Source organism: Hypomesus nipponensis, chromosome 5 (genome assembly GCF_054491055.1).
Source record: "Hypomesus nipponensis isolate SF chromosome 5, ASM5449105v1, whole genome shotgun sequence".
Classification (NCBI taxonomy): Eukaryota; Metazoa; Chordata; class Actinopteri; order Osmeriformes; family Osmeridae; genus Hypomesus; species Hypomesus nipponensis.
This window is the reverse complement of record NC_140365.1, coordinates 12,090,994-12,116,306: the sequence shown is the minus strand read 5'-3', so window position 1 is coordinate 12,116,306 and position 25,313 is coordinate 12,090,994. Positions and strand designations below refer to the sequence as shown.

General features: G+C 42.0%; 2 protein-coding genes across 7 annotated transcripts in view; one reads left to right on the top strand and one right to left on the bottom strand.

Moving 5' to 3' along the window:
- The window catches only part of alcama (activated leukocyte cell adhesion molecule a), a 99,904-nt gene extending 85,679 nt beyond the window's left edge, over positions 1–14,225 (top strand). The window contains exons 4-16 of one of the 2 annotated variants that reach the window (XM_084698111.1): positions 548–612; positions 3,583–3,670; positions 4,550–4,720; positions 5,774–5,898; positions 6,581–6,713; positions 7,543–7,655; positions 7,923–8,049; positions 8,285–8,406; positions 9,253–9,382; positions 11,121–11,147; positions 11,821–11,935; positions 12,030–12,145; positions 12,313–14,225. In XM_084698111.1, coding sequence (XP_084554237.1) covers positions 548–612; positions 3,583–3,670; positions 4,550–4,720; positions 5,774–5,898; positions 6,581–6,713; positions 7,543–7,655; positions 7,923–8,049; positions 8,285–8,406; positions 9,253–9,382; positions 11,121–11,147; positions 11,821–11,935; positions 12,030–12,120 — 1,307 coding nt within the window. In that variant the 3' untranslated portion in view covers positions 12,121–12,145; positions 12,313–14,225. Of the gene's footprint in view, positions 1–547; positions 613–3,582; positions 3,671–4,549; positions 4,721–5,773; positions 5,899–6,580; positions 6,714–7,542; positions 7,656–7,922; positions 8,050–8,284; positions 8,407–9,252; positions 9,383–11,120; positions 11,148–11,320; positions 11,472–11,820; positions 11,936–12,029; positions 12,146–12,312 lie in introns of those variants that run through there. The other variant, XM_084698112.1, reaches the window with a different exon arrangement.
- A 161-nt stretch (positions 14,226–14,386) lies between these two features.
- cblb (Cbl proto-oncogene B, E3 ubiquitin protein ligase) overlaps positions 14,387–25,313 on the bottom strand; it is a 111,814-nt gene continuing 100,887 nt past the window's right edge. For all 5 annotated transcript variants that reach the window (XM_084698106.1, XM_084698108.1, XM_084698105.1 and 2 more), the window contains 3 exons: positions 17,829–17,993; positions 17,275–17,388; positions 14,387–16,993 (listed from right to left, as the gene is read on the bottom strand). In XM_084698106.1, the coding sequence (XP_084554232.1) occupies positions 16,749–16,993; positions 17,275–17,388; positions 17,829–17,993 (524 nt within the window). In that variant the 3' untranslated portion in view covers positions 14,387–16,748. The remainder of the gene's footprint in view (positions 16,994–17,274; positions 17,389–17,828; positions 17,994–25,313) is intronic.

Here is a 25,313-nt window from a genome sequence, read left to right as displayed (position 1 = left end):
TTGGATGTGTTGTTCATAGTAATAGTCAAGACAAATATTACAAGTTTCTCCTTTTGACACACAATAACGCTCACCTCACCAGTGGCCAGTTCACACACACTGTCACCAACAAGCAACAACCGTGTCCCATAGCAACGTTTGCGTGAGTTTTTGCGCATTTACAGTAGCCTATTAGCCTATTGTCCGGTGAGCTTGTGATTGGAATACGGGACTGGAGCTGTCCTTGACGAAACAAATCAAAATCACCCATAATTCGGGATGTCCCGGACAATTCGGGACGGTTGGCAACCCTATCCACAGTTGATATCCTTTTTCACAATGACTTGCAACCTTTGAACAGATCAGAAAGAGTTATAGTGGGTGGATTAAAATTAGGCTTTAATCTTAGACCTAAAGTACAGGCTACGATGACACGAAATGTAACACTTTCCCGTTGACTCCAGTCAAGAAAAAGTTTCTGGAAGTGTACAAGAAAGAAAGTCTTTGCGTCACACACTTAATGCACACTGCATAATGGTCTATACTGATGACCCTTTCTATTTTTCAGAGAAGCCATCACTACCTCAGATACAGGACAAAGCAAAAGAACTTGAGAACACTAAACTGACAGCAGTAAGTATCTTTTCAAACATTTTGAATACATTTCCCTTCACAAGAATGCGCTAATGACTATATAGAATGAACATTGAATCTCCATAGCTGAGGAGTTACTATACCGTAAAGTTTATTTACCTGAAGTGGTTGACAGAGAAAAAATATTTCTAGGGGCTTACAGCAGTAGGACATTCACTATGGACTCTCTGCCACTCTTCCAAGATAGGCAAGTAATCACTTAATTCCACACGCCAAATGCAGTAGTCATTTATCATGGACCAAGTGTTGCCTTTTATTTATTGCAATTCCTGCCTAACAATTTGATTGAAGAGCTTTAGGCTACTTGGCGGAAGAGAGGAAGAGGACCGTCTGTAATGATAACCTCTGTGAGAGAGGATGATGGGGGGCATGGATGCTACCTACTCCAACGTAATTACGAAGTTAGAGGAAAATATGACCTCTGCCGTGGATTACAGCAACTCAGAATGACTTGTAAAATATGTGCTTGACTTTCGAGAGACTTGTAATAGCAGAGGTTATGATTTATCAAAAACGCGTTTTCCACAAGCATGAAGGAATTGTGTGTTACCGATTTCAATAGATATTTGTGTATGTGTTTGGGGCTGTGCAGGTGTGTGGGTGGGAGGGTGGTTTGGGAGGTCTGTCTTGCTCAAAGCTCTGCTCTACTCTAGATACTGCTCTGCTCTACATAATGCAAATCTGTGACAAATATTTTTCTGAAGAATTCAGCTGTAAATGCAGCTGTAAAATCTCAAGTGCCAAAACCCTCTTGCCCATCATAACTGTCTCACGTCATAAAGAACTTGATAAAGTTTAGTCTTTAAGATCAGGCCACTTTGGCTCAAACCTGACATTCAATTTAGAGACCAGTGCCCTTTGTATGCACACTACCTTTCTCTGAATTCTAACAACCAACCTTGGATAAATCAAGCCTCTGCTCTCTTCAAGTGGGACAAGCTGTAATGTAATTCATACTCACTTAAGAAAGTTTACCAATTGCAGTGATTGAACTGTTGGGGGGAAATTGGTTTCTGCCCTAAGTCGGGCTGGTCCTTAGAGAGACAACCAAGTGCAGAGCCCGAAGAAGAAGATTGATGTGTAGTTGCTGGAAGATTCCAGTCGGCCTTGTCTGTTATCTGATGCAGACTGCCCATAGGGAGCGTCTGGTCTCATCCGGCTTCCCCTCTCCCGGCGAAGGCTTTTGTTTTCCAATGCCATCCCATGCACCCAGGCCCATGCATCATCCTACACATACCTCCAGCCTCTGCCTCGCCCACACCTGGACCACCATCACTCTGAGCACTTTATCCCCCCAGCCCAGTGCCACACACACACGATTGCTTACACAATTAGTCACACGTTGGCCTACACGGAAACATGAACTCTCGCTCTCTCAAATACACATGCATCCACACACACACTCACGTAGTGATGCAAACTGCCTAGATTGAGCAAGAAGGATTTTCCAAGTGCTTGTTTGCGCCTCACCCTGATCCTGTCACATCTTTAATGATGAGGCCCCCAGCGTTTCCGTTAACTGACTTTTTGTGCCTCTATTTTTCTCCATCTGGCAAAGTTGGCTGCGTTTGTCGGCCAAGATTGGGATGTTGGAGGGGTTGAGGTGGGGGGAGAAGGATGAAAATAATACCAAAATAAGCCCAGCCAACACAACCCCAGCCCTTCTCTGTCCGGTCCAAATGTCACTGCAAAACATGTTAAAATCCTTCTTTTCTGTTACAGAAAGTTTTCTGTCTTGTATCAGAACATGACACGTCTCAGATCAGAAAGGCAGACAGGGCCTTTCCCTCCTGTCATCCTGCGGCATCCCTCTCCTTTTTTTTTTTACTTTATATGACAGAGATTTGAACAGTAATGACAGCAATAAAAAATCACCTTTAAAGATCATCATACTTTAGGAATATTTGAGCATTCCCAGCAGTATGTCCCGCAAACAGGAAGTGGATGAAACTCCCGTTGAAACCTTTGGATGAGTGTTAATCATTTGCTGAGACCATGACTGGATGTCACAAATTAAGATAGCATTTCAGAGAGTCCCTACTGTGGAATTTTGTGTGTTCCTCTGATTAAGTCAGTCTGGAATGTTGTCTTCATATTACCTTCACTCTCCACAGTCAGAGAGAGGAAGAGATACAACTGCAATAGATAGATGTGATCAAATAAATTATTTGAAAAGGACTTGTGTTGGAAACCGATGTTTAACTTCAGACTGTTTATATGCAGCCGCGGGTTATGGAAGGTCTTTTAGGTGGACAATTGGTGCGTTCGACATGACCCGACTTCATGCGGCGCTGCAGCCGGCTGCAGGCGGCTGACTTGAAACAGTGAATTCTGATTAGACTTTTTGTCCGACTTGAGATGGCGCCGAGGATAAGTCACTGAGACGTCGCCATCAAAGTACCGTGAGATCGATACAAGAACTGCCGGCTGTGTAGCCGAGCGCATTTTCTCAAGAGCAGCTGCACGGGTTCCAGTAACAACACAGCTATTTCATGATTGGCCAGACTCACACACGACAACTTTGACGCGTGTTTTGTAATATTCAGACACCTTCAGTTTCGCCAACGCTCAAAAAAGTTTAATTGAATTAAAAATGTGTTGAAGAAAGGGTCAGCCTCTTCACTAACGGAAAGACTAAGTTTAATTATAAATAAAGTAAAGTAAACAAACAGCGCTTGATCGGCCATGACTGACATCAACTCAGCAAACCACGAGAAGCTGGAATGTCCGACTTCACAGAGCCGTTTTCAACACCTCCCAGACTGCAAGCGGATGCTCTCGCCGGTCGTTTCATGCAGCCGCAGTCCATGTCGAATACACCTATTGTTTCACTCATGAACATACTGTATTACAAAGCAGAAAATAAAGATGAGTTGTTGATAAATAGCTTAGTGTTGAGGAAACGGATTAGTCAAATTCCTTTTGCGTGTGTGTTTCTTTGTGTTCTAGTTGGGAGTGTGTGTTGTGAAGGATGCCAACCCAGCAGCAAACATAACATGGTCTAAAAACGGCGAGCCGCTGGTGGCTGATGGAAAAAGTATGTGACCACTCCCCCCCCCCCTCCACAATACACACACATACACATCACTACTAATATATGAGTACAATACCGTCATGGAAGACAATTTATAACATGTCATTGCCTATTCAATGTTGATACCTTCAACAGCGCTGCTTCTTAAACATAAACAACACATGATCACTAAACTTTACAGACCTTACAAACCCTAACCCATCGCTGGGTTCTAGAATTCATGGAATTATTTCAGTATTTCAGTTTATCCCTATATGAGACCGGACATGGTTAAGTTATGTTGTGTTATAATGTTATAACAACCTTCATGTTCTTTGTGTGACAATGTTTTCACAATGTGTTACATCATATAGTCGGGTAAAAAAGGGGATGAATAATGTATTCACATCTAGCCATCGAAACAATTATGAGTAATAAATGCAGCTGCAATCTACATTCAAGCTGTTTCTTGTACAGTAGCTTATTGCCAGCAGGCCTTTGTTTTTGTAATGTGACTGCAACAGCTGTGACACAACAGGAACATTATTTTTAGAGTTTACAAAATCACCTCAGTCCAATTCACCAAACATACTTCATTAACTCCCCCCGCAATACATAAAATATGTTGTATAGTTTTGTCTGCGTGTGATTATTTTACAATGGGAGGGACAGTTCACCAAAAAGATGCATAGCAACATAACTTTGATCCTTTCTTGAAAACATTTGTTTTGGAGTGACTCAGCACATATAAGTATCACCTCAATGCTTCTTCATGTCCAACGTTACTTTGCCAGATATATCAACAATTGATATTCACAACAGAAACATGCCATTTCCACTGCACCCTCGCCTTGAACAGCAGTTGACCAAAGCTCTACTGCCCATGTGTTGTTCTCCATGCAGCCATCATCATCAGCTCCCATGTGAAAGTGGACCCTGTGAACGGCTTGTCCAGCACTACCTCCAGTCTGCAGTACGCCGCCGTCAAGGCCGATGTCGGAGCCCACTTCACATGCTCCTCCAAGTACCTCCAGGACCTCCTGGTGTCACCATCAGAGACCTTTGCCATCCACTGTAAGTGTGGGCACAGCGCCACCTGCAGGCCAAAAGCGAAACTACTAAGCTACTAAACTCTACATGGTTGACCATGTAGGCCCTTACCCTAACGTAGAAAAGGCCTGTTGTGATACTCCGAAATGTCTTGGATTCCATGAGCGATACTGAACAGGTGAAAACACATGGCAAGAATAAAGGAAGGAGAAGATAGCGAAAGAGAGGAAGGTAGTATTTTGAAAAAACATATTCAGAGCCACTGGTATTGAGCTCTTGTTTAGTGATTTCCTGTTTCCTAATTCTCCTTTTCTTTTCTCATCCTCGAATTGTGCACCAGACAACATTTTTGCATCGATTTTAACACAGTATTGACCTAGGCATTAGTTTTCTTTCATCAATCTCATTTGAAATCCATGTAGGAGAGAGGACAGGGGAAAAGTGATGAGGAATTTGAAGTGCCATTTCTCTGAACCAAACACAGCTCAGTTTGGAACCAAAACAACAAACTCCAATGGTGCTGTCCTGTATCTGAGTCTACTTTGAGACATAACTCATCACTGCCGCATTTTCAACACACCGGCACTTTTCTTTCATCTCTGAGGCGTCTTGTCAGATATGAGTTGATCTGCAGCAGCACAGGAAGCAGATTTTTTATTGCGGCGCCTCGGGGTGCAGACGAGACATGACCCGCTCCACTACAGCTTCCAGACACTGGCGGTGGGCTACCCATCTGCCTCGTCGTTTGTTTGCACGTTCGACGACGCAAATGACTCGCAAAATGAAGGTGCGGGCACAGCCCCCGGAGGTCCGAATGGGCCCAGCTCTGTGGGTATCACAAACACCCTCTGCCCCAGAGCCAGTGACTTGTTCTCTCATGGGTTTTTTCCCCTGCTGTTTTCTATTTTCTTTTTTTTTCTCTCTGTCTCTGTGTTGTCATCTCTCTTCATATCACATTCTTTTCATTCATTTGTCTAATTCCTCACTGTGGAACACTCTTTTTCTCTCGTTCTCCATCTCCCATTCTCCTCATTCACTCTTCCAACTCCTCTCTCTGTCTGTCTTCTGCTCTCTCAGACCCTACTGAGAAAGTAAGCCTTCTGGTGCAACCTACGGGCCCCATCAAGGAGGGAGACAACGTGACACTGAGATGCGAAGCCGATGGCAATCCCCCGCCGACTAGCTTCGACTTCTCCATCAAGGTTTGTTGGTTTAGGGAGCCCCAGGGTGGGGTTGGCTGGTAGAGGGGTCAGGGTAGTGGTTGGAGGCTGGGGGAGAGTACATTGTGGACCCACAGCAGGTTCTTGGTTACATTTGTTACTGTGACATTAGAGATCACTGTCCTCTGGCCTATTTATTGCTCTCTATCTCTCTTTCTCCCTCACTGTCTCTGTTCCTCTCTCTCTGTTCCTCTCCCTCATTGTCTCTGTTCCTCTCTCTCTCTCGCTGACTCTGTTCCTCACTCTCTTTCTCTCCCTCGCTGTTTCTGTTCCTCTCTCTCTCTCCCTCACTGTCTCTGTTTCTCTCTCTCCCTCGCTGTCTCTGTTCCTTTTTCTCTCCCTCGATGTCTGTGTTCCTCTCTCTCTCCCTTCCTTTCTGTTTCTGGTCCACACTCTCTTTCTTTCTTTCTTCTTTACTGTCTCTTTCTCCCTTGCATTTTCTGTTCCTCTCTTTCTCTCCCTCGTTGTCTATGTCCATCCCTCTCTCTCTCTTTCTCCTTCTCCCTTTCGGTTTCTTTCCATCTCTGAAACTCTTTCACCTCTCGCTGTCGCCCCTTCTAATTCATACATATCTCCTTATCCCCATGCTTGTCAATAAAAGCACATTATGAAACACACACACAGTATTTCTTTTGTTTTCTGCCTTTGTCCGATTTGTCATTAGGGCCAAAAAGTGACAGTGAAAGACAAGGATACTTACATTCTGACTGGTGTCACACGCAACAGTACTGGAGAATACAAGTGCTTGCTGCCCGGCAACAACAACATAGAGGCTTCAAAAAACCTGGTTGTGAACTGTGAGTATACATGACTATCCCACCCACCTTCCGTCAAGATAAACAAACAAGGACTTCAATCACACCATGGTAGGTTGATTAGTTCCCATCTTGGTGTGTTTGCTGACAACCTAGGTTAAACTATTAAATATAATGCTTGGGTTTGAAAGTCCAAATGTATATTTCACTTCCCCATAACAAGCCCCAGTCAAGTGAAGGTAATCAAATTTATCTTCAAGAGGATTAAGCAGGAGAGTAACAGGAACTCCAAGTCAGCCAGTCAAGAGAACTAATTAACATTTTCTGATACCCGTTGACCAGGGCAAAGCGTAAGACAGGAAAGGAAGCCGGGCATACACTGATAACACACATGCGGGTGCACACACCCACATTTAATTACTCCCTTCTTTCAAGGTGTACGTTTCTCCTCCTCGTTGAAAGGGGACCCTGACTAAAACGGTTATGTGGAAATAGAAATGCATTGTGCCGCTACAACGCTCCAATGTATTTCACGCATGTTAAACGGAGGCCGTTCTTTCCTCCTGTCACCGCATCCGCTAAATTCAGCATGTGAGGAGTGTGAGACAATGGCTTCAAAATGGTGGGGAGTGTGTGTGTATGTGAGGGCTTTTGAAATCCGAGTCACCGGCACCTGGCGGCCTCACAGCCGAAGGGAATGGCCATCTCTCTCTTTCCTCTCCTCTCTCTGAGGTTTTGGGCTGTCGAGGCTCCGTCACCAACGATAAGAGGCACAAATGTGCTAGAAGCGCCTGCGGCCAACTGATATCAGCTGAAACAATTCCTGTCCTTCCTTTCTCCTCTCTTCTCTCAATCCATACCTGCTTCTAAGACCTGGATCTCAGCCTGACTCCCTCAGGGATGGTTCTAAAGACTGTGGGGCACACCTTGGAGGTAACGATGGAGAAGAACTCGTCGGGCGATGCTAAAGTGTCCTGGACCAAGGTTGGAAAGGCTACTCTGTTGCACACATAGCCTTTCGCGGAACGCATAAATAATAATCAAATAAATTGGAATTGCTACAGCACAAAACATAGTTAACAGAAAACATATAAAACAGCAAGCTTTAATTGTCTAGGGGATGGTTAAGCTGCATTAAATATACTTTTTTTTTTACTCTGTATCTCTAAAAGTGGATGATCTCTACAAGGCTGTGTTTCCTATGGTATTTCATCATGTACTCAACAGTAACTTTTCCCTCCATCCCACCAGGACAACACCAAACTGGAGAAGGCGCCCACATTTGGTCAGCTGACCTACGCCGATAGTGGTTTCTATGTGTGCGAGGTGGCAGTGGCGGGTATCAAACGCAGCAAGTCCTTCCAGCTGGTGGTCGAAGGTGTGTGTGTGTGCTTGCTTACCGGAATCGGCACTGCATGTGTCTTATGTTGTAAAGGAAACACACAGCATAGCAATTCGGCTGCTCTCTACTGTGGATGTGTGAACACCATAACAGTACACTTATATATTAGACAAATTGGGAGCAAAATGATGGAGAACATGCTTGCTCACACACACACACAGAAAACACAATACTGATGTAGCTCACGTTGTGGTCCAACATTGTCCATCAGGAATCCCTGTAATCACAAGACTGACCAAGCAGCGCAGCGAGGACGTCCAACACAAGGTTCTGACGTGCGAGGCGGAGGGAGCACCCCCGCCTGCTGTCCTGTGGAGTGTCAACGGCACAGATGTAAGTGTGTGGAACTAGAATTCTCTAGAAGTTACCAGGATAGTTTCCCCCTAGTGCCAGGCCAGTGCAGAGGCGCTCAAGTCAGAGTCTCGTTTACTAGAAGGACTTATGCGAGTCAGTTATTATTATTCATGGCCTTGTCTGGGGGGTGTCATGTGCAGCTGTTGAATGTGTGCATGTCTGTCTCCTGACACAAGGGTGGCTTTTGTCTCTTAAGCTGAGTTTACTGCAATAAGTGGGTGTGTGTGAGGAGGGGTGTGTGAGGGGGATTGAATGTGAAAGCATGCGCCTCGTACCTCAGCCAGTGTGAGCTTTATCTTCACCCGGGCCCACCCACTCGCTGCAGAGTTCATCTCCATGGCGACCTTTCTCGCTAGGTTGACTTTGCGGATGTGTGCGGCTTGTTTCTCCATGCAAGCTCATTCCCTGTCTCTCTGCTGGGAACATAAACACAGCACACCTGTCAGGACCGTGTGCTAGTGTGTATGTCGGTGCATCTTTGTGTGATCTGATATGTGTGTGTGTCCATTTGTTTCATGCGTGTGCAGCTGTGTGTGGTGAGTGTGTGAGTATGTGCACAAGTGTGGGAGACCGCGGAGACAGGAGTAATTAGGGAGTTCTACATCAACCCAGAAAACAGACAAGGAACTAAATGATACCAGCCAATGGAGTCCGAGACATGACCCAACGTTTGAGATATAAGCAGCGCTGCCCTCTAGTGGCAACTGTGGTCAAATGATGAAGATGTCTGTAGATGGCTTGAAAAAGTCACCCATAGGTGCTTCTAGGGAATCTCAGACCAGATTGCCTCTAACACCCCCTCCCCTCACTGTCTCCCTCCCCCAGGAGCAGAGCTCCTACTTCAACAATAAGGCCGTCCACAAGATCACTGTGGTGCCCACTAGAAACCTCACCGTCACCTGCACCGCCATCAACAAGCTGGGGGAGGACGTCATGGTCATCAACGTGTCAGCCTGTGAGTGGACACGGACAATGCTCACTGGAACTAATATTCAACCAGTCCTTATATATTTACCATACTAACATATAATATAGTTAGTGCTCTGGACCTTAAGGTTTGTAGAAAATGGTCTGTATATTGGATATGATATACTCAGTTATAGCAGTTAGCACTTACAACACCTCTTTTCTGTAGTTTTATGCCTTCGTCCAGCTCCAGCCCCTATTAAAAATACCTTTCGGTCGCTTTGAAGCTTCAGCTTATAACTTTCAGAAAATTTTCACAATTTTCAGCTTTTTCAGCAAGGTCAGCTATCCCCATTCAGGTTTTCAGCATTCTCACTGCTGTTTCGCAGGAACAGCCTTTTCTAGTTAATTGTGTTATCTGTCAAACTCGCCCATCAAAGTTGGTAGGCATATCCCATACCGCCTGATTTGTTACACTGCGCATGAAGTCAAGGCAAATCCTTTGCAGATAATGGATTGATGCAGAGCCAGTGAACACAATAAACTGGGTGGCGCTAACATCTCCGTTGGGTTAGCCCTTTACTGCCTGAGCCAAAATCATTAATATAATTCATATAATCCATATAATATAATTATATATAATTCATATGATATTCATATACCATATTGAAGAGGAGAACCAGTGGATTTTAATGTGAATAAATATATGATTACTTAAGGCAAATCATATTTTATCAAGGTGATTTCAGGCAGCCATTTTTTTACAAAAACTTCTCCATCCACCATACCTTATCAGACAACTACATTTTTAACCACTTTAATTACAAGATGGAGAAATACTTTGAGTATGTGGAATATCCACAAATCTGTGGGCAATGTAGAAACAGAAGACAGATTAGAAATATCATATTTATATTAAAAGTTATGACCATTATAGTGACTAGTGGAGGGGAAACCGGAATTATCCTCCCCAAAAGTAGCTAGCACTATGGCTGGGTACTCCTCTTGATAACTAAAAAACGTTGGAGTTTCTTCCACAATCGACCAAATTGTCCGAACAAGGCATGTACATTTAGTTTACAGTGCACATAATCTAGCTAGTTAATGTTGTTTTTCCTTTTTTTTTTAACGTATTATTTATTTATTTATTTAACAGTTTAATTCATTGTGGCACTTTTAGTCTAAGTGCCACAATTAATTAAATAATTACACCATTAAATAAATCAAAACACCATTAAATAATTTAATGTGTCATGAATTAATTAAAATAGAGCTTAAATACAAAAATGTGTTCTTAAATGTGTCATGAATTAATTAAAATTTTGGTCCTCCATATTCGGCATGCTGCTTTAGATTTCTACATAATGTAGACACACTCAAGGCTTCAATTTTACACCAGGCTTTGTGTTTGACCTCCTTGTCTATTCTTTGACCGCACTGCAGCTACAATTCACTAAATCTCTCTTACTAATTAAATGACGCCCTCGAATAAACGCTGCACTAAAAATGATCATTGTGTAATAAATGCTGTGGCATTTAATCAAAGAAATACGGTATTTGAACTTTAAGTATTTCCTAAGAGCGCAGATATAGAACTATTTACTCTGCTTTTTGTCTCTGATTTAATGTTGCTGATTGCTCAATCAGTCTGCTTCTGGCTTGTTATCTGGACTGGCTTTGTTTCTTTTCTTTTTTTTCTATTAGGTTGATAAGTTGTTTGATTTGCTTCTAAAGGCACTCAAGCGAAACCATATTTGTTTTTAATTTAATTTTATGTCTTATTTCAGTATTTAACAAGGAAACGTCTGAGAAAGGTACGTTTTTTGTTTTTCTGTTTTGACAAAAAGTCACTGATTGTTATATATACTAGAACAATGGTGGACACTTGATGGCCACATGTATATTTTAGATAGCAGTCTGATATCAGGTGCATTGCACATAATGGACTCCCCAGAGAATTGTCTGTTTCTCTGTGGTGTCAATGAAGGTTTAAAGCATGGGAGTCAAGTGGCTGAGCCGTTAGGGAATCGGGCTAGTGATCAGAAGGTCGCTGGTTCCCGGCCGTGCCAAATGACGTTGTGTCCTTGGGCAAGGCACTTCACCCTACTTGCCTCAAGGGGAATGTCCCTGTACTTACTGTAAGTCGCTCTGGATAAGAGCGTCTGCTAAATGACTAAAAGTAAATGTAAGCAAGCTCAACACAAACTTCAATCCTCACTCATCTTTCATGCTATTTGCTAATTCTATTGACAATCCATGTCTCCATGCATCTCATACTCCACAAGCCTCATCGCATTCATTCACATCAAGCACTTCTGCCATTACCCCAGAGGGTGTGTTTGAAAGTTCTAGAGACACTTTCGCAACCGGTGTGTTTGTATGTGTGGGCCTATGATTCAGGTTTACCAGGAGGCGTGTGCTTGTGTGTGCGGGAGCGAGTGTGTGTTTGTCCGAGGTACCACATGTAAAATGTTGTTTGCATTTCAGGGACTGAGGATGACGGCGACGACCGGGCCAAGCTCATCGTGGGGATTGTGGTGGGCCTCCTCATCGCTGCTGCTGTTGTTGGCTTGGTTTACTGGCTCTACATGAAGAAAACAAGGTAGACACGAAACATGGAAAAAAATACTGCAACAAAGTTTTTCATAACATTACTAAAATAGTACAGTCTGACCTGAGCGTTTCTCATTTTGCAGACAAGGAACATGGAAAACAAATGAGAAAGAAGTGGGCACATCAGAAGAGAGCAAAAAGCTGGAGGACAACAACCACAAGCTTCAAGTGTAGAGATGGGGGAGCTTCAGGAACAAAGGTCAGGCCCCAAACATTAAGAGTTTATACATCTAGTCGAGGCTGTTTGTTGACCCATCATCACCCAACATGGACTTCATGAAGTGATAACATAATAACATTTTGATTATATAATCAATCCAATATCGTATTATTTACTGAAACCATTTCATCTCTTCATGTCCTCAGGGAAGAAGCGGTCAAGGAAGGACTTGACTCGTACACTAAGCAGTGCAACATTACACAATATGATGACTGGCCACCGACAACATGAGCCTTATACGGAGCAACCTGTATCACAGAATAATTCCTAATTCTCACAAACTATCCCCTCCCACCGCTATTGTCCATTTATTTGCAGTCTGCACCTGACACCGCCTCTCAATTTGTATTTTGTTTTTTTTCCTAGTGTTCCTGGTAAATGCTCTTTTATTTTCAGCTCAGTGATGGTGAAGTGGGTTTTATTTTGGCTTTCTTTTCTCAGATAGTTAAGGTAAAAAAAAGAAGAATGTACATTTCTTGTACACTTGGCCTGTATGTTGTGGTGTACAAGTGCTACCTGACCGAGCCTGCTGAGTGCACTCTATGACTGCAAGGACAGATCCTTTGGGGAGTGGCCACCACACTGGATCAGCCTCCCAGGCTCTTCCCCACCCAGTGTCCAGACTTCACTCCTGTTCACCAAGTGTTCCTCACAGCCTTGCCTGTTTATTTTTCAGATGTTGAGCCTTACTCTATCCCTGTATTCTCACAGCCCCCCCCCCCCCATGTACAAAAACACATTGCTGTGTCCAATTTAATTTGGCCAAGCAATGTATGCCTGCCTCAACAATTTAAAGAGCCTAATATGGACAGATTTTTATCATAATGGGAAGATAACTTTTTTTGATAATCCTTTTGACGCATTGGATATCAGTGTCTACGGTGCAAATTTAAAGAAATAAGTAAGCAGGAGACAGCTTCTTTTTCCGTTTACTTTCATCTGTAAGCATAGACTGTAGTGTGTAACAGATAAATTGGTTTCGTGAAAGTAGGTTTCAAATCGACACACTGAATGCCATACTCCAAGCTTACACCAAGCTAACAATTTACTGCAAGATACAAGCTCACTTTTTTTCTGACTTGAATATGATTAATGCAAGATTTTTAGCAAATCTCCACAATTAAAAATAATTTGGGAAATATCAATCAGGTATTCGGAATGAAAAATGCTTAAGTGTTAAGTGAAAATTGAACTCGAAATTTTGTTGACAGAGCTGACATTTTTCCTTTTCATTATCTCTGTTTTAAAATCATAGATAGCTTTTGAGTTCTGACTGTCTTGATTGTGCCTCTGATTTGTTTCAGGGCGAAGCTGTGTTGACAATACTTACTGTATGGTAGCATACACCGTGTCCGTTTAGACTCACTGTCCTGCGTGTGATCATTTAGCCATTTTGTGTGTTTGTAGCAGACCTGGGTTTAATAGTATTCGACTTCTAAATACTTTGCTTCTTGTAATCCATCTGGAAAGGTGAAGTTTTAGACTCCTTCCCTGGTTCAGTTGAGCAAGGGAAGTTCCATCCAACAGATATGGCACTGTATTTGATAAAGCCTACAAATATGATTTAGCCTAGGCTTGTAGTGTTAGCAGTACTCATGGTTCCTTTCCCTCATTGCAGGTTCACTGTAAATATGTCTGTTGTGAATGTTCTGCTTGTGATTTTGATCTATTTATCCTGTGTGAGACATGCCAGGTCAGCTGATAATAGGCAAGCTTACGAGGTGGACATACATAAGGTTTGATTTCAACCTCCAACACGCGTTGTTTTTATTATTTAAAAGGTACTGTTTGGAGCTACATGGAGAAAAAAAAAGAAGCTGTGCTGTGTATTTTCCATGTGTGTTTTTTTGTTGTTCTTTAAGGTCTGAGGGACTATTTTATTGGTCAAGATAATGGTTTGTGTTTGATTTTTGCAAATTGTTCTTATGCATTTAGTTCCTTCACAACCATCAGGGCAGCAGTGAAACCAAAGAGGGTAAGATGAGAAGGTCATACAATTATATTATACATATTTTGTTTTGTACGTTTGTTGAGAATAAAGTGTACATTTTGAAGAAAAGTGTTTTTGCCAGGTGTTCCCATACCCTCTGAAAAGAAGTGCCAACAATTCTTTCTTTTTTTTGCCATCCCAAGAAGAGTGAACAAATCAGCCGGAAGAGTTTGTGTTTCAGAAATGTTTACCTGTAGCACACAAAGCATAAATAACAGACATGCACACAGTTTCATGTTAATACTGGCTTTTATAAAACATAAAAAAAGAAGAACAAATTACTGTTTATATTATTTACTGAACAATGGAAATGATAAAAAGGTGTTTTATAAAATATAAATTAATTGCACATCACTATTCTGTACAAATTTCTGTGCTGCATTTCAATCTAATGAAATCTCTGGAAAGAAAATAATACAGGAACAAGTTCATATCCCCTTGTGACTTAACTAAGGCCTCTACTACCTGATGAATAGGCCAGATTCATACATTTTAAATTGGATTCCATCTTCAAGATTGAAAAGAAAAAAACATCTATATAAACCAGTGCAAAATTAAGCTTCAAGTTAAACATTTATGAAAAACAGTTGACTGGAAACAAAATGTAGTTTTGTGTGTAAAGGCCTTCTTTTTAAGAGCACTTTCATTCAAGCTCCCAGTGGTCCAGGGTAGAGTTACCTGACCTCCCGACATCTTGCAAAGCAATTTTTAATTCTAAGGTTGATGTGGACACAATGGCAATTTGTCAATGTTTGAATTATCTTGGTTGGAAAACACAATAGCCCCACTGTTCCTTACCTAGTCTACCTTTTAAAGATCAGATACAAGACTGTGTATCCCAGAGAACAATTCTAAGCAACTTCACCCTAGTTTTCACTTCATGGTACTGGAACTAATATTCTTTGCAATTACTTTGTAGTCATGCTACAAATTATGCTTGTGGCTCAAGTAACACAGGGACTTGTACCTGGACTTGAAATGGGGGGAAGCAGCATAGTTAAGCGTATGTCTTACCTATAATCCATTATGGTGTCCACAGTAAGCCTCAGGTGTTCATGAGCATAAAGGACGCTAAGCAGCTGGAAAAGACAAAGATGGTTCATAACGATATTCTGGCAGACGCTGAGTAATAATAAGTGCCCTCAGAAGTTTAGAGAAACAAGAGCAGGTCTCCCAGGATTTTAAACAACTTGACCTCTGTACCCCTGATCCCAACACACACACATACCACCCATAAGTAGAACCAGTCTACTCTGTGGTTTTGGCTCTAAGGCATCCGTCTCTTCCTTTTGGCACTATAAAAAACGGGGGTTCGGGTGACAGAGTAACAGTGGAGGTCAGGGTCAAATTTCTTATCTAATCTGGAAAGAGCATAAACATGTACTAATGATGGTTTGGGCCATGGACAAAACTTGTCACAAGGTCTCACTGGATATGTTAGGTACAGCTCTCATATGGAAAAAATACATTCAACCTTGGTTGTCTTCCTTCAAGGAAGAGAGTGTGTGTGTGTGTCTAGCCTGTGGTCCAGTGACACGAGGACTGACTAAAAGCCTAGGGTTTGTTTCCACCCTCTCCAACTGTACATTCAGAGATTCTGTTGGACAAAAGGATGGAGGGTGAAAGAGAGACTGAGAGACAGAACTCTGACAGGAAAGCCGCTAATAGCATCTCGAAGAGACTGGGCCTTCTGACCCTGAACCTGCGTGACGTCTATAAAGCAGCACTCCCCTCCCGGTCTCTCTGCACCTCCACCTACTTTGCTTCCCCTTTCTGTTCCCCGTCTCCTCCTCCTCCACCACCTCTCAGCGTAGACCCCAACTAATGAAGGGAGACAAGAGAGCCTGGCCCAAGGCAATCAGGTTTCTAGAACTCCTGATCCAGACAGGGCTCTGCCGCTGTATATCTCAGAGGAACAAAGAGCAAGAGATGGACAGATGGAATGGACGAGAGATGAGATGCAGTGAGGAGACAGGCATGTGGGAGAGAGGAAAGGACTGTAAGCATGACAATGGTTTAGGTCAACATGGCTCTGTAGCTGGAATGAGCAACAAAAAGGTTAAAAAAAATAGTATAAACAGGTTAAATTTTACTGGTGTGATTCTGCTTTTTCGATGTATATCTGGGGATGGGGTTGTGTGTTGGGGGAGTGGGGGCGGGTGACAAGCACTGAAGACACCAGAGGCCAGCACTGGCAAGCTCACCAGCCGTAAACAATGCAAGTTTTTTTTTTCTTTTTTCATCCCAGGTTTGATTAACATTATTCACAGGCAACCAACTTCCCAACACCCCATCCCTATTGACCCCACCCCATCATGGTCCCTGTTCCACCCACCCTGATAGGAGTCCGTTCTTTTCAAGATCATTTTGTGTGTCTTCCATGACACAAACGTTTTTTCACAACACACATAACTTCGTCAGATTTTGTCAGATTCTCCCAGATCATCTCCATGGTGAGGATGTGGAGGAGAAGCAGCCCTTCTGTGGGTTTTAGCACTCCCAGAGGCACTGTCTCTTTGCACACCTTTGCATGCTTTTGCGCACCCCCTGGCCCCCTTAGTCACTCTCTCTCCATCTCTACATTTGGTAGAGCTACAGGTTGAGTCTGGGGGCCACCAGGGCAAACTCTCGCAGGATGTTGCGCGCCACGTCCACTTTGTTCTGGGCTATCATCAGAGCCCGCTTCACGTCCTCGAATGAGTATCCCTCGCCCATCAGCTTGGCAATCTTGCCGTCCACACTCTCACTGGCGGTGTCCAGCCCATGGTGTTTCCTTATATCCGGGGGAGGATTCCGAGGGAATGGCTTTGGAGGGCGGGCGGGTGCCTGCGAACAGTCTGTCGTGAAAAGCAAAAGGGGGGAAGGAGGAGTTCACTTCAAGGTGAAAACTTGAAGGCAAATGTGCTAAAGAATTACTGGAAAGCAATAAATCTTAAACTTCATGGATAATCATATGAATATTTATATGTTATAGAGAGAATGATTTGTCATCAACCTAAACTGTAGTCTGGGGTGTAAAAACGTGAAGCTCCATCCTTCTTCACAGAAAAAAGGAAATCATTCCAAAAGCTGTGTTAACACTAGTGTTCCAGACAGAGGAAGGCTGGGTGTGTTGTACCTGGAGTGGAGGGCAGCTGGTCGTAGTCCTGCACCACCCTGGAGAAGGCCTTACAGTTGTCCCTCCTCACTGGGGGGAGGGGTGATGCACCGCTCAGCATGTCCAACACCGTGTCTGAAACATGATTTTGGTGAAAAAAAGAATGTGGGAAAAAAAACATCCAGATGATTCTGAAACAACGATTGTACCACAGTCTGTGTAACAAGTGTAGTTGCATTGCTCGTCAGTGTGGCTTCCTCCCAATCTCACCCGTACTGGGGTCCACTGATTTACAAACTCCACCACAACCTTTATAAACACGCTTTAACCAGCCACACCACCGAAAAACCTAGCTCTTCAATGGTGCGGTATATATACTGGGTGAGGAGTTAGTTTTTTTTTACCAATTTAACTCGGTTACAGCAGGTCACATCTCCCATATAACCTACACTTCACATCACACTTGGCTCCTTCCATACCCTGCTGATATGTATTTGGAGTAAGTAAGTAAGTCTTGTAAAGTACCTCCATGAAAAGGATCAAAACACTGCTTATGTTGTTGTCAGCCAGCTCACCAGGGGTTAACAGAAAGTGGTCATGTCCAGAGGCAGGCCTGGGGGGGCGCAACATGGCTGGGGAGGGGGAGGAGGAGGAGGGAAGGTCTATGAAGCTGTGCCTGGCTGGCGGAGGGGGAGGAGGAGGTTGTGATGGAGGCTGCTGGTTGAATGGGTCTTCCACTGCTGTAACACAATACAGACAGCAAGAGGACTGAGAACATGCTGGGATTGGACAAATTCACACAAGCAGTAGTTCACCTCCAGGGGGAGACAAACACATTTTGCATGGCACCAATGTTTGAGCCACTGTGCTCCTTTCTGAAGGCAGCACTGAGGTGTGCCTCTGTGGAACTTGTGAGTGCTGGTGCTGTGGTAGTAATATTTAGGATTCCTCTGTCAGGAGGAACCCTATTGTAATTATTGGTATTATTATCAGGGTTCCTCCGGTAGTAAGTACGTAAGACTTTATTTATATAGCACATTTCATACAAAAATTGTAGCTCAAAATCAATAAAAACAATAAAAACTATTATACAAGTGATAAAAGTAATAATTAAAATAGCAACAATGATATAACAAAAAAAAGTGGTACAACCCTTCTGAGATAAAATTACTTAAATACTTTGGTAAAAAGGTAGGTTTTAAGCTGTCTTTTAAAAATGTCTAGCGTGTTTGCTTCCCTAATATTTATGGGTAATTTGTTCCATAGTTTTGGGGCGTAATTAGCAAAGGCCGAATGACCAATCTTCTTATGACTGATTCGGGTGACCTCTAAAAGGCCTGCATTTGATGATCGCATCGTTCTAGCTGGTGTGTAGTTTATAAGGGAGTTAGCAATGTAGCTAGGTCCTTGTCCGTGTAGAGCAGGGGTGTCCAAATCCGGTCCTCGAGGGCCGCTGTCCTGCATGTTGTAGATGTTTCCCTGATCCAGCTCACCTTAATTTTAATGAACGGTCGTTATAACAACCCATTTAATTGAATCAGGTGTGTTGGAGCAGGGAAATATCTAAAACATGCAGGACAGCGGCCCTCGAGGGCCGAATTTGGACACCCCTGGTGTAGAGCTTTGTATGTGAGGAAAAGGACCTTAAAGTCAATTCTGAAAGTGACAGGGAGCCAGTGTGAAGTAGCTAGGACAGGACTAATGTGTTCTCTCCTTTTAGTTTTGGTTAATAATCTAGCTGCAGAATTTTGAATGAGCTGTAGTCTTTCAGTGGTTTTCTTGGGAAGACCAGTGAAAAGTGTGTTACAGTAGTCCAGCCGGCTGGATATAAAAGCTTGAATTAATTTCTCTGCATCATTTTGGTTTATGAGTACCTTTGCTATATTCCTCAGGTAAAAGAAAGCTGTTTTGGTCACTTTATTTATGTGAGAGTTGAAATTCAAATCTAAGTCCAGGATTACACCGAGACTCGTCACCTCTGGTTTAAGACAGGGGGTTAAGCCTCCTAGATTCTTAGTAATCATCTCTCTTTTGGATTTGGGGCCACATAATAGGACTTCGGTTTTGTCTTCATTTAATTTAAGAAAGTTATCACTCACTTCGATTTGTTTATAGCCAACAGGCAATCGGTAATCGTTTTTTTTCGCTTCTCCTCCAATTTTTGTCAAATCTTCCCCAGAATTGGCACACATCATCGTCACAGCAACCCTCACTATGAACTTTGAAGGGATTTTTGATTTTCAAAACCATTTGTTCGTTACAGCCAATCAAAATCTTCAACAAAGGAACAAAACAGGAAGTTGGGTCAAATCTCAGCAAATCTTTGAGAAATCAACACCAAACTTGGTATATCGGTGGAAGACACTACACCATGTTCCCATGTGAAAAATTAACTTAATATCTTAAAAAATGATTGAAATAAAGCAAATTGAATTGATCACTAACGCTAAAATAATGCTTTACACATCCACCGGTCAAAAACGGATACTCTGATACTATCACAAGTTCATATGAAGACACCTGAGAATGTTCAGTACACAAATCTGAGAAAAAGTTGACTGTAAGATGAAAAGTAGATTTTTGGTGAATATTTGAAACGTGCATGCTTGGCTAATTTCTAGGGAAATTTACAATTAAATGTGTCCCCTGCTCCTGCCCGTGCGTGCTCCAAATTCTCACACACTCAGCCTTCCCTTGACACACGCGCGGGCTTGGCAAGACGCTAACGCAACATTTCAGGAGAGTGTGGGCTGACCAAGCCCCCACTCATTCCTAAGTCTTTAGCAAAGGCCTTGTGGATCTTGAAGGTATTGCATTTCCGATTTTGAATGTAATGGTAAAAAGTTATCCAAATCCTGAAACATTGATAGTATAGGCCTTGAGTAACTACCACACCACACATGACCCACCATTATCCATAGGTGGCGCTACAGCCACCCCCCAATTGTCCATTTTCAAAGTGATGCCATTTGCATCCCATTTGTCCCAAAATTCTGAAATTAATTACATATGCCTCATTTCTCATGAGGAACAAAAAAGCCTCTAGAACCTATAACGGCCACCCCCACAAATCTGAAAAATAGTTCAATGTAAGAAAAATAGATTTATTGTGAATATTTAAAATATGCATGCTTGGCTAATTTCTAGGGCTGTTTCCCCAAATCCTCTCTCCCCTGCTCCTGTGCGCCCCTTGTGTGTGTGCTCCACATTCTCACACACACAAGAGGCCAGAGCCCCTTGACACACGCGCAAGCTTGCTTCGACGCACAAGAAGACCATTTGTTTTTATTGTTGGAGAAGACTCAGGAGACTCCTGCAGCCCTCAGAGATTTTCATTGTTACATTAGACAGTGAGTAATAAGAGCCTACTACAGCAGTACAAAACATGTATTTTAGCGTTTGTATTTGTATGATAACTTATAGACTTTTATATTGTTGTAAACAGGATAGCAGCTAATCTAGCTGAGCTAGCTGAGCTACCCTTACAAAAAAGAAGTATACTTCAAGTTTATTTTGTAAGTATACTTAGTGTAAAAAGTATACTATGATCATGTTACTTAAAGTATACTAGCAGTGTACTTATTTATATACTATTTTTGTACTAAGTAAACTGAATTGGCCCACTTTTTAGGTCATTTAGTACACTTTAAAGTACACTTATAGTGTATTTCAAGGTTTAATTTTGAATACTGTAAAGTAACCTCTGTATTGCACTTTCAGTTCATAAAGTATACTTCCTAAAGTACTTAACCCTTGTGCTGCCTTCGGGTCACATGACCCAAAGGTTCATAACGAACTATTGCTGTGTTTACCCAATTTTACCCAATACAAAAGCAAATAAAAATATATTTTTTTTAACTTTCGCAATGTGGGGGGTCTGAGACAGCCCAACGGTTAAAAGAAAATGCTTCACTTTGTTTTTGTATGCGGTAAAGTTGTCGCAAACGACGGGTGGGTCACAATGACTGATGGGTCAGAATGATCCGAGGAGAACACAAGGGTTAAAAGTATACCTTGGAATACTCTAAAGTAACCTGTGTAGTGCACTTTCAGTTCATGAAGTATACTTCCTAAAGAGCCTCAAAGTAAACTTTGCAATACTTTCAAGTGCACTTTCAATTAATCCAAGTACCTCAAGGAGTAAACTTAATACATTTAATTTTACTTTGACTTACTAATAAATTAAAATGTTAAGGTGCATCACATGGCGAGAACGGGGGCCCTCACAAAGTTACACTGCAGATTCTGAAAGAAGCTACTAACTGCACTGGCATCAATTATTGAATTCAGCTATTCTAATGAAACGTAACAGTCATTTAACTCATGGTTACAATGGTAAACCAACCAAAATTCATGAAGTTACATTTGTATTTCGAACAAACGGCAAACTTATCAGCAAATTGTAACACTATTTGCCGCCTTGCATCATGGGAATTGACTAGTCAATGAGCCACACTATCTTCATTATTTCATGTTGTTATTTCGTTCTTCAGTCAGTTTGACAGTATAACTTTCAAATTCTCAAGTAGCTTTTTAGTTTTTTTTCCATTAATACTCCAATTGATAATTATTAGTATAAGAGTATAGGGCTTCAGAATGTTTTGGCAGTAATTAAGGTTACAGCTTCAGTAACAAAGAAGAAAAGATTCAATGTGCAATGCATAATAGATTTTCATAGACATGAATAATTAGAAAGAGATGGATCAAAAAAATGTAACCTGTGATGTACTTGAAAATTATTAGGGTTCCTCCGTGTGATGGCATTTTTTCATCAAGGACATGGAATGCTGACCTGGGGGTTTCTATTGTCTTAATAGGTCACTGACCAATACTGACCAATCGTGGTGACCGCTGTATTGATTGATTATTTACATCTGGTATCTGTTCATAAAAGGAGGACCTTTCCTCATTGTCTGGATCACTCTTACGAACGATCTGTGTGGATGGCACCCTCCTTCGTTAATGACTGATCAACAAAGCTTTGTTTAATCATATTAAAATTGTATAATCTAAATAAATTGTATTAAAACCATATCCCTTGACTATTCAGATCTACACAGTGCCACTCAAATTCTTCCATAACACTCCGTCAGGAGGACCCTTTTGTAATTGTTGGTATTATTATTATTAGGGGCCAAGCAGCGAAGCTGCGAGGCACCTATTGTAATTGTTAGTATTATTAGGATTCCTATTGTTATTGTTAGTTTTATTATTCTTGTACCATGGAAGTCAATGGCAGCCCCTAGAACCCTTTGATAACTTGTTTAGAAACTTAGCACACTCATTAAGGACAGTCCCCTGGTCCAACTTACCAAGTTTCATGTCTCCCATTAGACCACTCTAGCGCCACCAACGGGTCAAAGTTGGACTTGTGTTTACACACGCAACTTTTGAACCGTATGACCGATTTTCACAAATGAGGTACCATTGGATTCCCTGGATCAAGCCGAGTTCAACTATGACGTCAATATCCGGTTATATAGATTTTCCGCTATTTCCGGTTTTATCAAAAACCTACCTACTCCATAGATCATTTCTTCACTTTTACAGGTCTGGAGGGTCATGCAGAGGCCTGCTCAACAGAGTTCAACAGAGGATGCTGAGAGAAAAACTGATCCCTTGCTGGACTACCCCCCTCTAGCTGGACAGATGCAGGATCAGGACAGATTCTCTTCAGCCCTGACCCCAGGACAACTTCATCCAGCTGGCCTGCCCTGACTGACTGCCTGCTGGCCCTGCTTGCCCCTGCCTGCAGGCCCTGCTTGCCCCTGCCTGCAGGCCCTGCTTGCCCCTGCATGCAGGCCCTGCTTGCCCCTCCAGAGACAGTCACCCCACAGACACAGTAGCTCTGCAGACTGCTTTTTTGAGGACATTGATGAAAAAGGACAAACCAGCATTTTTTACTTTGATGAAAGTCTAAATGTTTAATCCTTTCCATGTCCCAGCATGCCAAGCTACTGACTTTTAGTGTCTTAAGTAATGAAACCAGTTCAAGTAATAGACTTTTGACTTGAATCCAATGATTAATCATGTGAATAAAAACCACTTAAAAGAAGTACTTCTTCTTGGATGATTTGTGCTCCACATCAGTACATCTTACACATTTGCCTTTGTTTCCATGGGATTCATGGAATTGCTAGTTTCTGCTCCACCATTGTGTAATAAAAATATAACAGCAACTCCATTTTTGTGTTATCCTTTCGCATTACACACATTTAGTCAATGTTCTTAAACTCAACCGATTGTTGTCATTTTACCATATTGAACAGACATCAGTGTTTGGGAAGATTACTGTATATTTCTACTTTTGATCTGTATTTCCATCGTAAATTTGGTCTTTAATTTCAATTGTAAGGGGTATTAAAAGGTCTTAAAAAGTCTTAAATTTAACTTGTTTACACCTGTAGAAACCCTGTGAAGCCCCCACCCCCCACTCCAGAAACAGTTGGTGACAGAGAGGTGCAGACATTAAGTTAAACATAGTTATGCTTTAAGTGTAGAGTAAAAAATAGAGACTAAAGGTAGATGTGAATGGATGTTGACACTCAGTTCTCTGAGTTGGTGCATGTCAGTTTAGGCAAAGGTTGTCTTTTAAACCTTTAGGTTTCAAAATAATTCAGATTTGATTGGAACTCTCTCTTTTACAAATGTGGAGGATTTGACATTTAACAGCCATTGAATTCATTAAGCAAGTTGTTTAACTCAAACAACCATAACACAGTACATATGGTATACAAAGCTGCAGTCATATTTGGAGAAATTGTTAGCTTGAATGTTATCTTGCCATATACATGGGGTCTTGATGATGATGCGCACGCAGCTTCAAGGCAGAAAGACGTGTTCCATTTCAGGAGACTCTGAGACCTTAGCGCATCACTAGCACCTCGTCATATCACGCAGTCGGAGCACAGCTAGATCATCAGCGTCAGCGCTCTTGGGTACCCAGCATGCAGTGTGGCATGTCAAAAAATGCCAAAACTTGTGGAAAATAGTTTGGTTACAACAGCTATGCAAGGGTTTTCAGTTGTTGCGTTCATTCAGTTAGATGTTTTTTAATATTGTTGTTTGTTAGTTAAAATAATCTTGTTGGTCACCCTGAGAGTGCATTTTGTGTGGTTTAATGGGAAGTGAGAGTCGGCTATTGTACATCAATGTCCGCAAGGAGTTGATCATGGGCTGTGCCATAAACCTTTAGCCAATGAGGCTATTCTTGATCATAAGTTGGTTCTGGAAAGCGGTCTTCAAGCCATCTTTGAGAAATTCTGGAAACAGTGTTGTGAGCAATGTGTTTTGACTGTGAGAGGCAATTTGTGGTCGTCATCTAAACCTCATGCGTCCGCTACAGCATTTCTGCTTTGGCGTGACTTGCGCTGGGAGGGAGGTAAATGGCATGGATTGAGATACGGGCAGGTGTATTTTTATATAGGGTGAAATGGAATGAGAAATGTCATACAAAATGTCTGAAATGGGTGTATTTATGTAAATGTACACATTGCCTCAATATATTTGTGTCAATAAATCAAATATCATTTTGACTGATGGTTTTCAAACCTTATTGGGTTCAAGATGACATCACTCTGAAGTACCATTAACAATTTGACTGAATTACAGCTGTTTGAACTTGGACCAAATCTGACAATGCTCGCCATTGGAAAAACAGCTTTTTTCATTAACGAGTTATTGAACTTTGTGTAATCCATAACTGAGAATGGCTCAATTGGCTGAGATGTTGTGCTGGTAAGCAAAGGATTTTAGGTTCAAAACCAGTCAGAGGCATAGTTTTTTATTTTTATTGTGACAAAACGGTTTCTAGTTTTCCGATAAATCCTCCGGTTGTAAAACATAGCAATGCGTGTTTATTTGAGCCCATCACAACACTCCAATCATCTGTTTAGCGAGACTGTGTAAACCACTGCAAAACAAGCCAGGTTCACCAAAGTAGCTAGCTACTTGTAGTCTACGCATTGTAAACATAACGCTAATGGTTATCTCTAATGAAGTTATTTGATTGTTCAGGTGGATCCCTTGTCTGTCTACTGGAGATAGTCACGCGAGTTTTA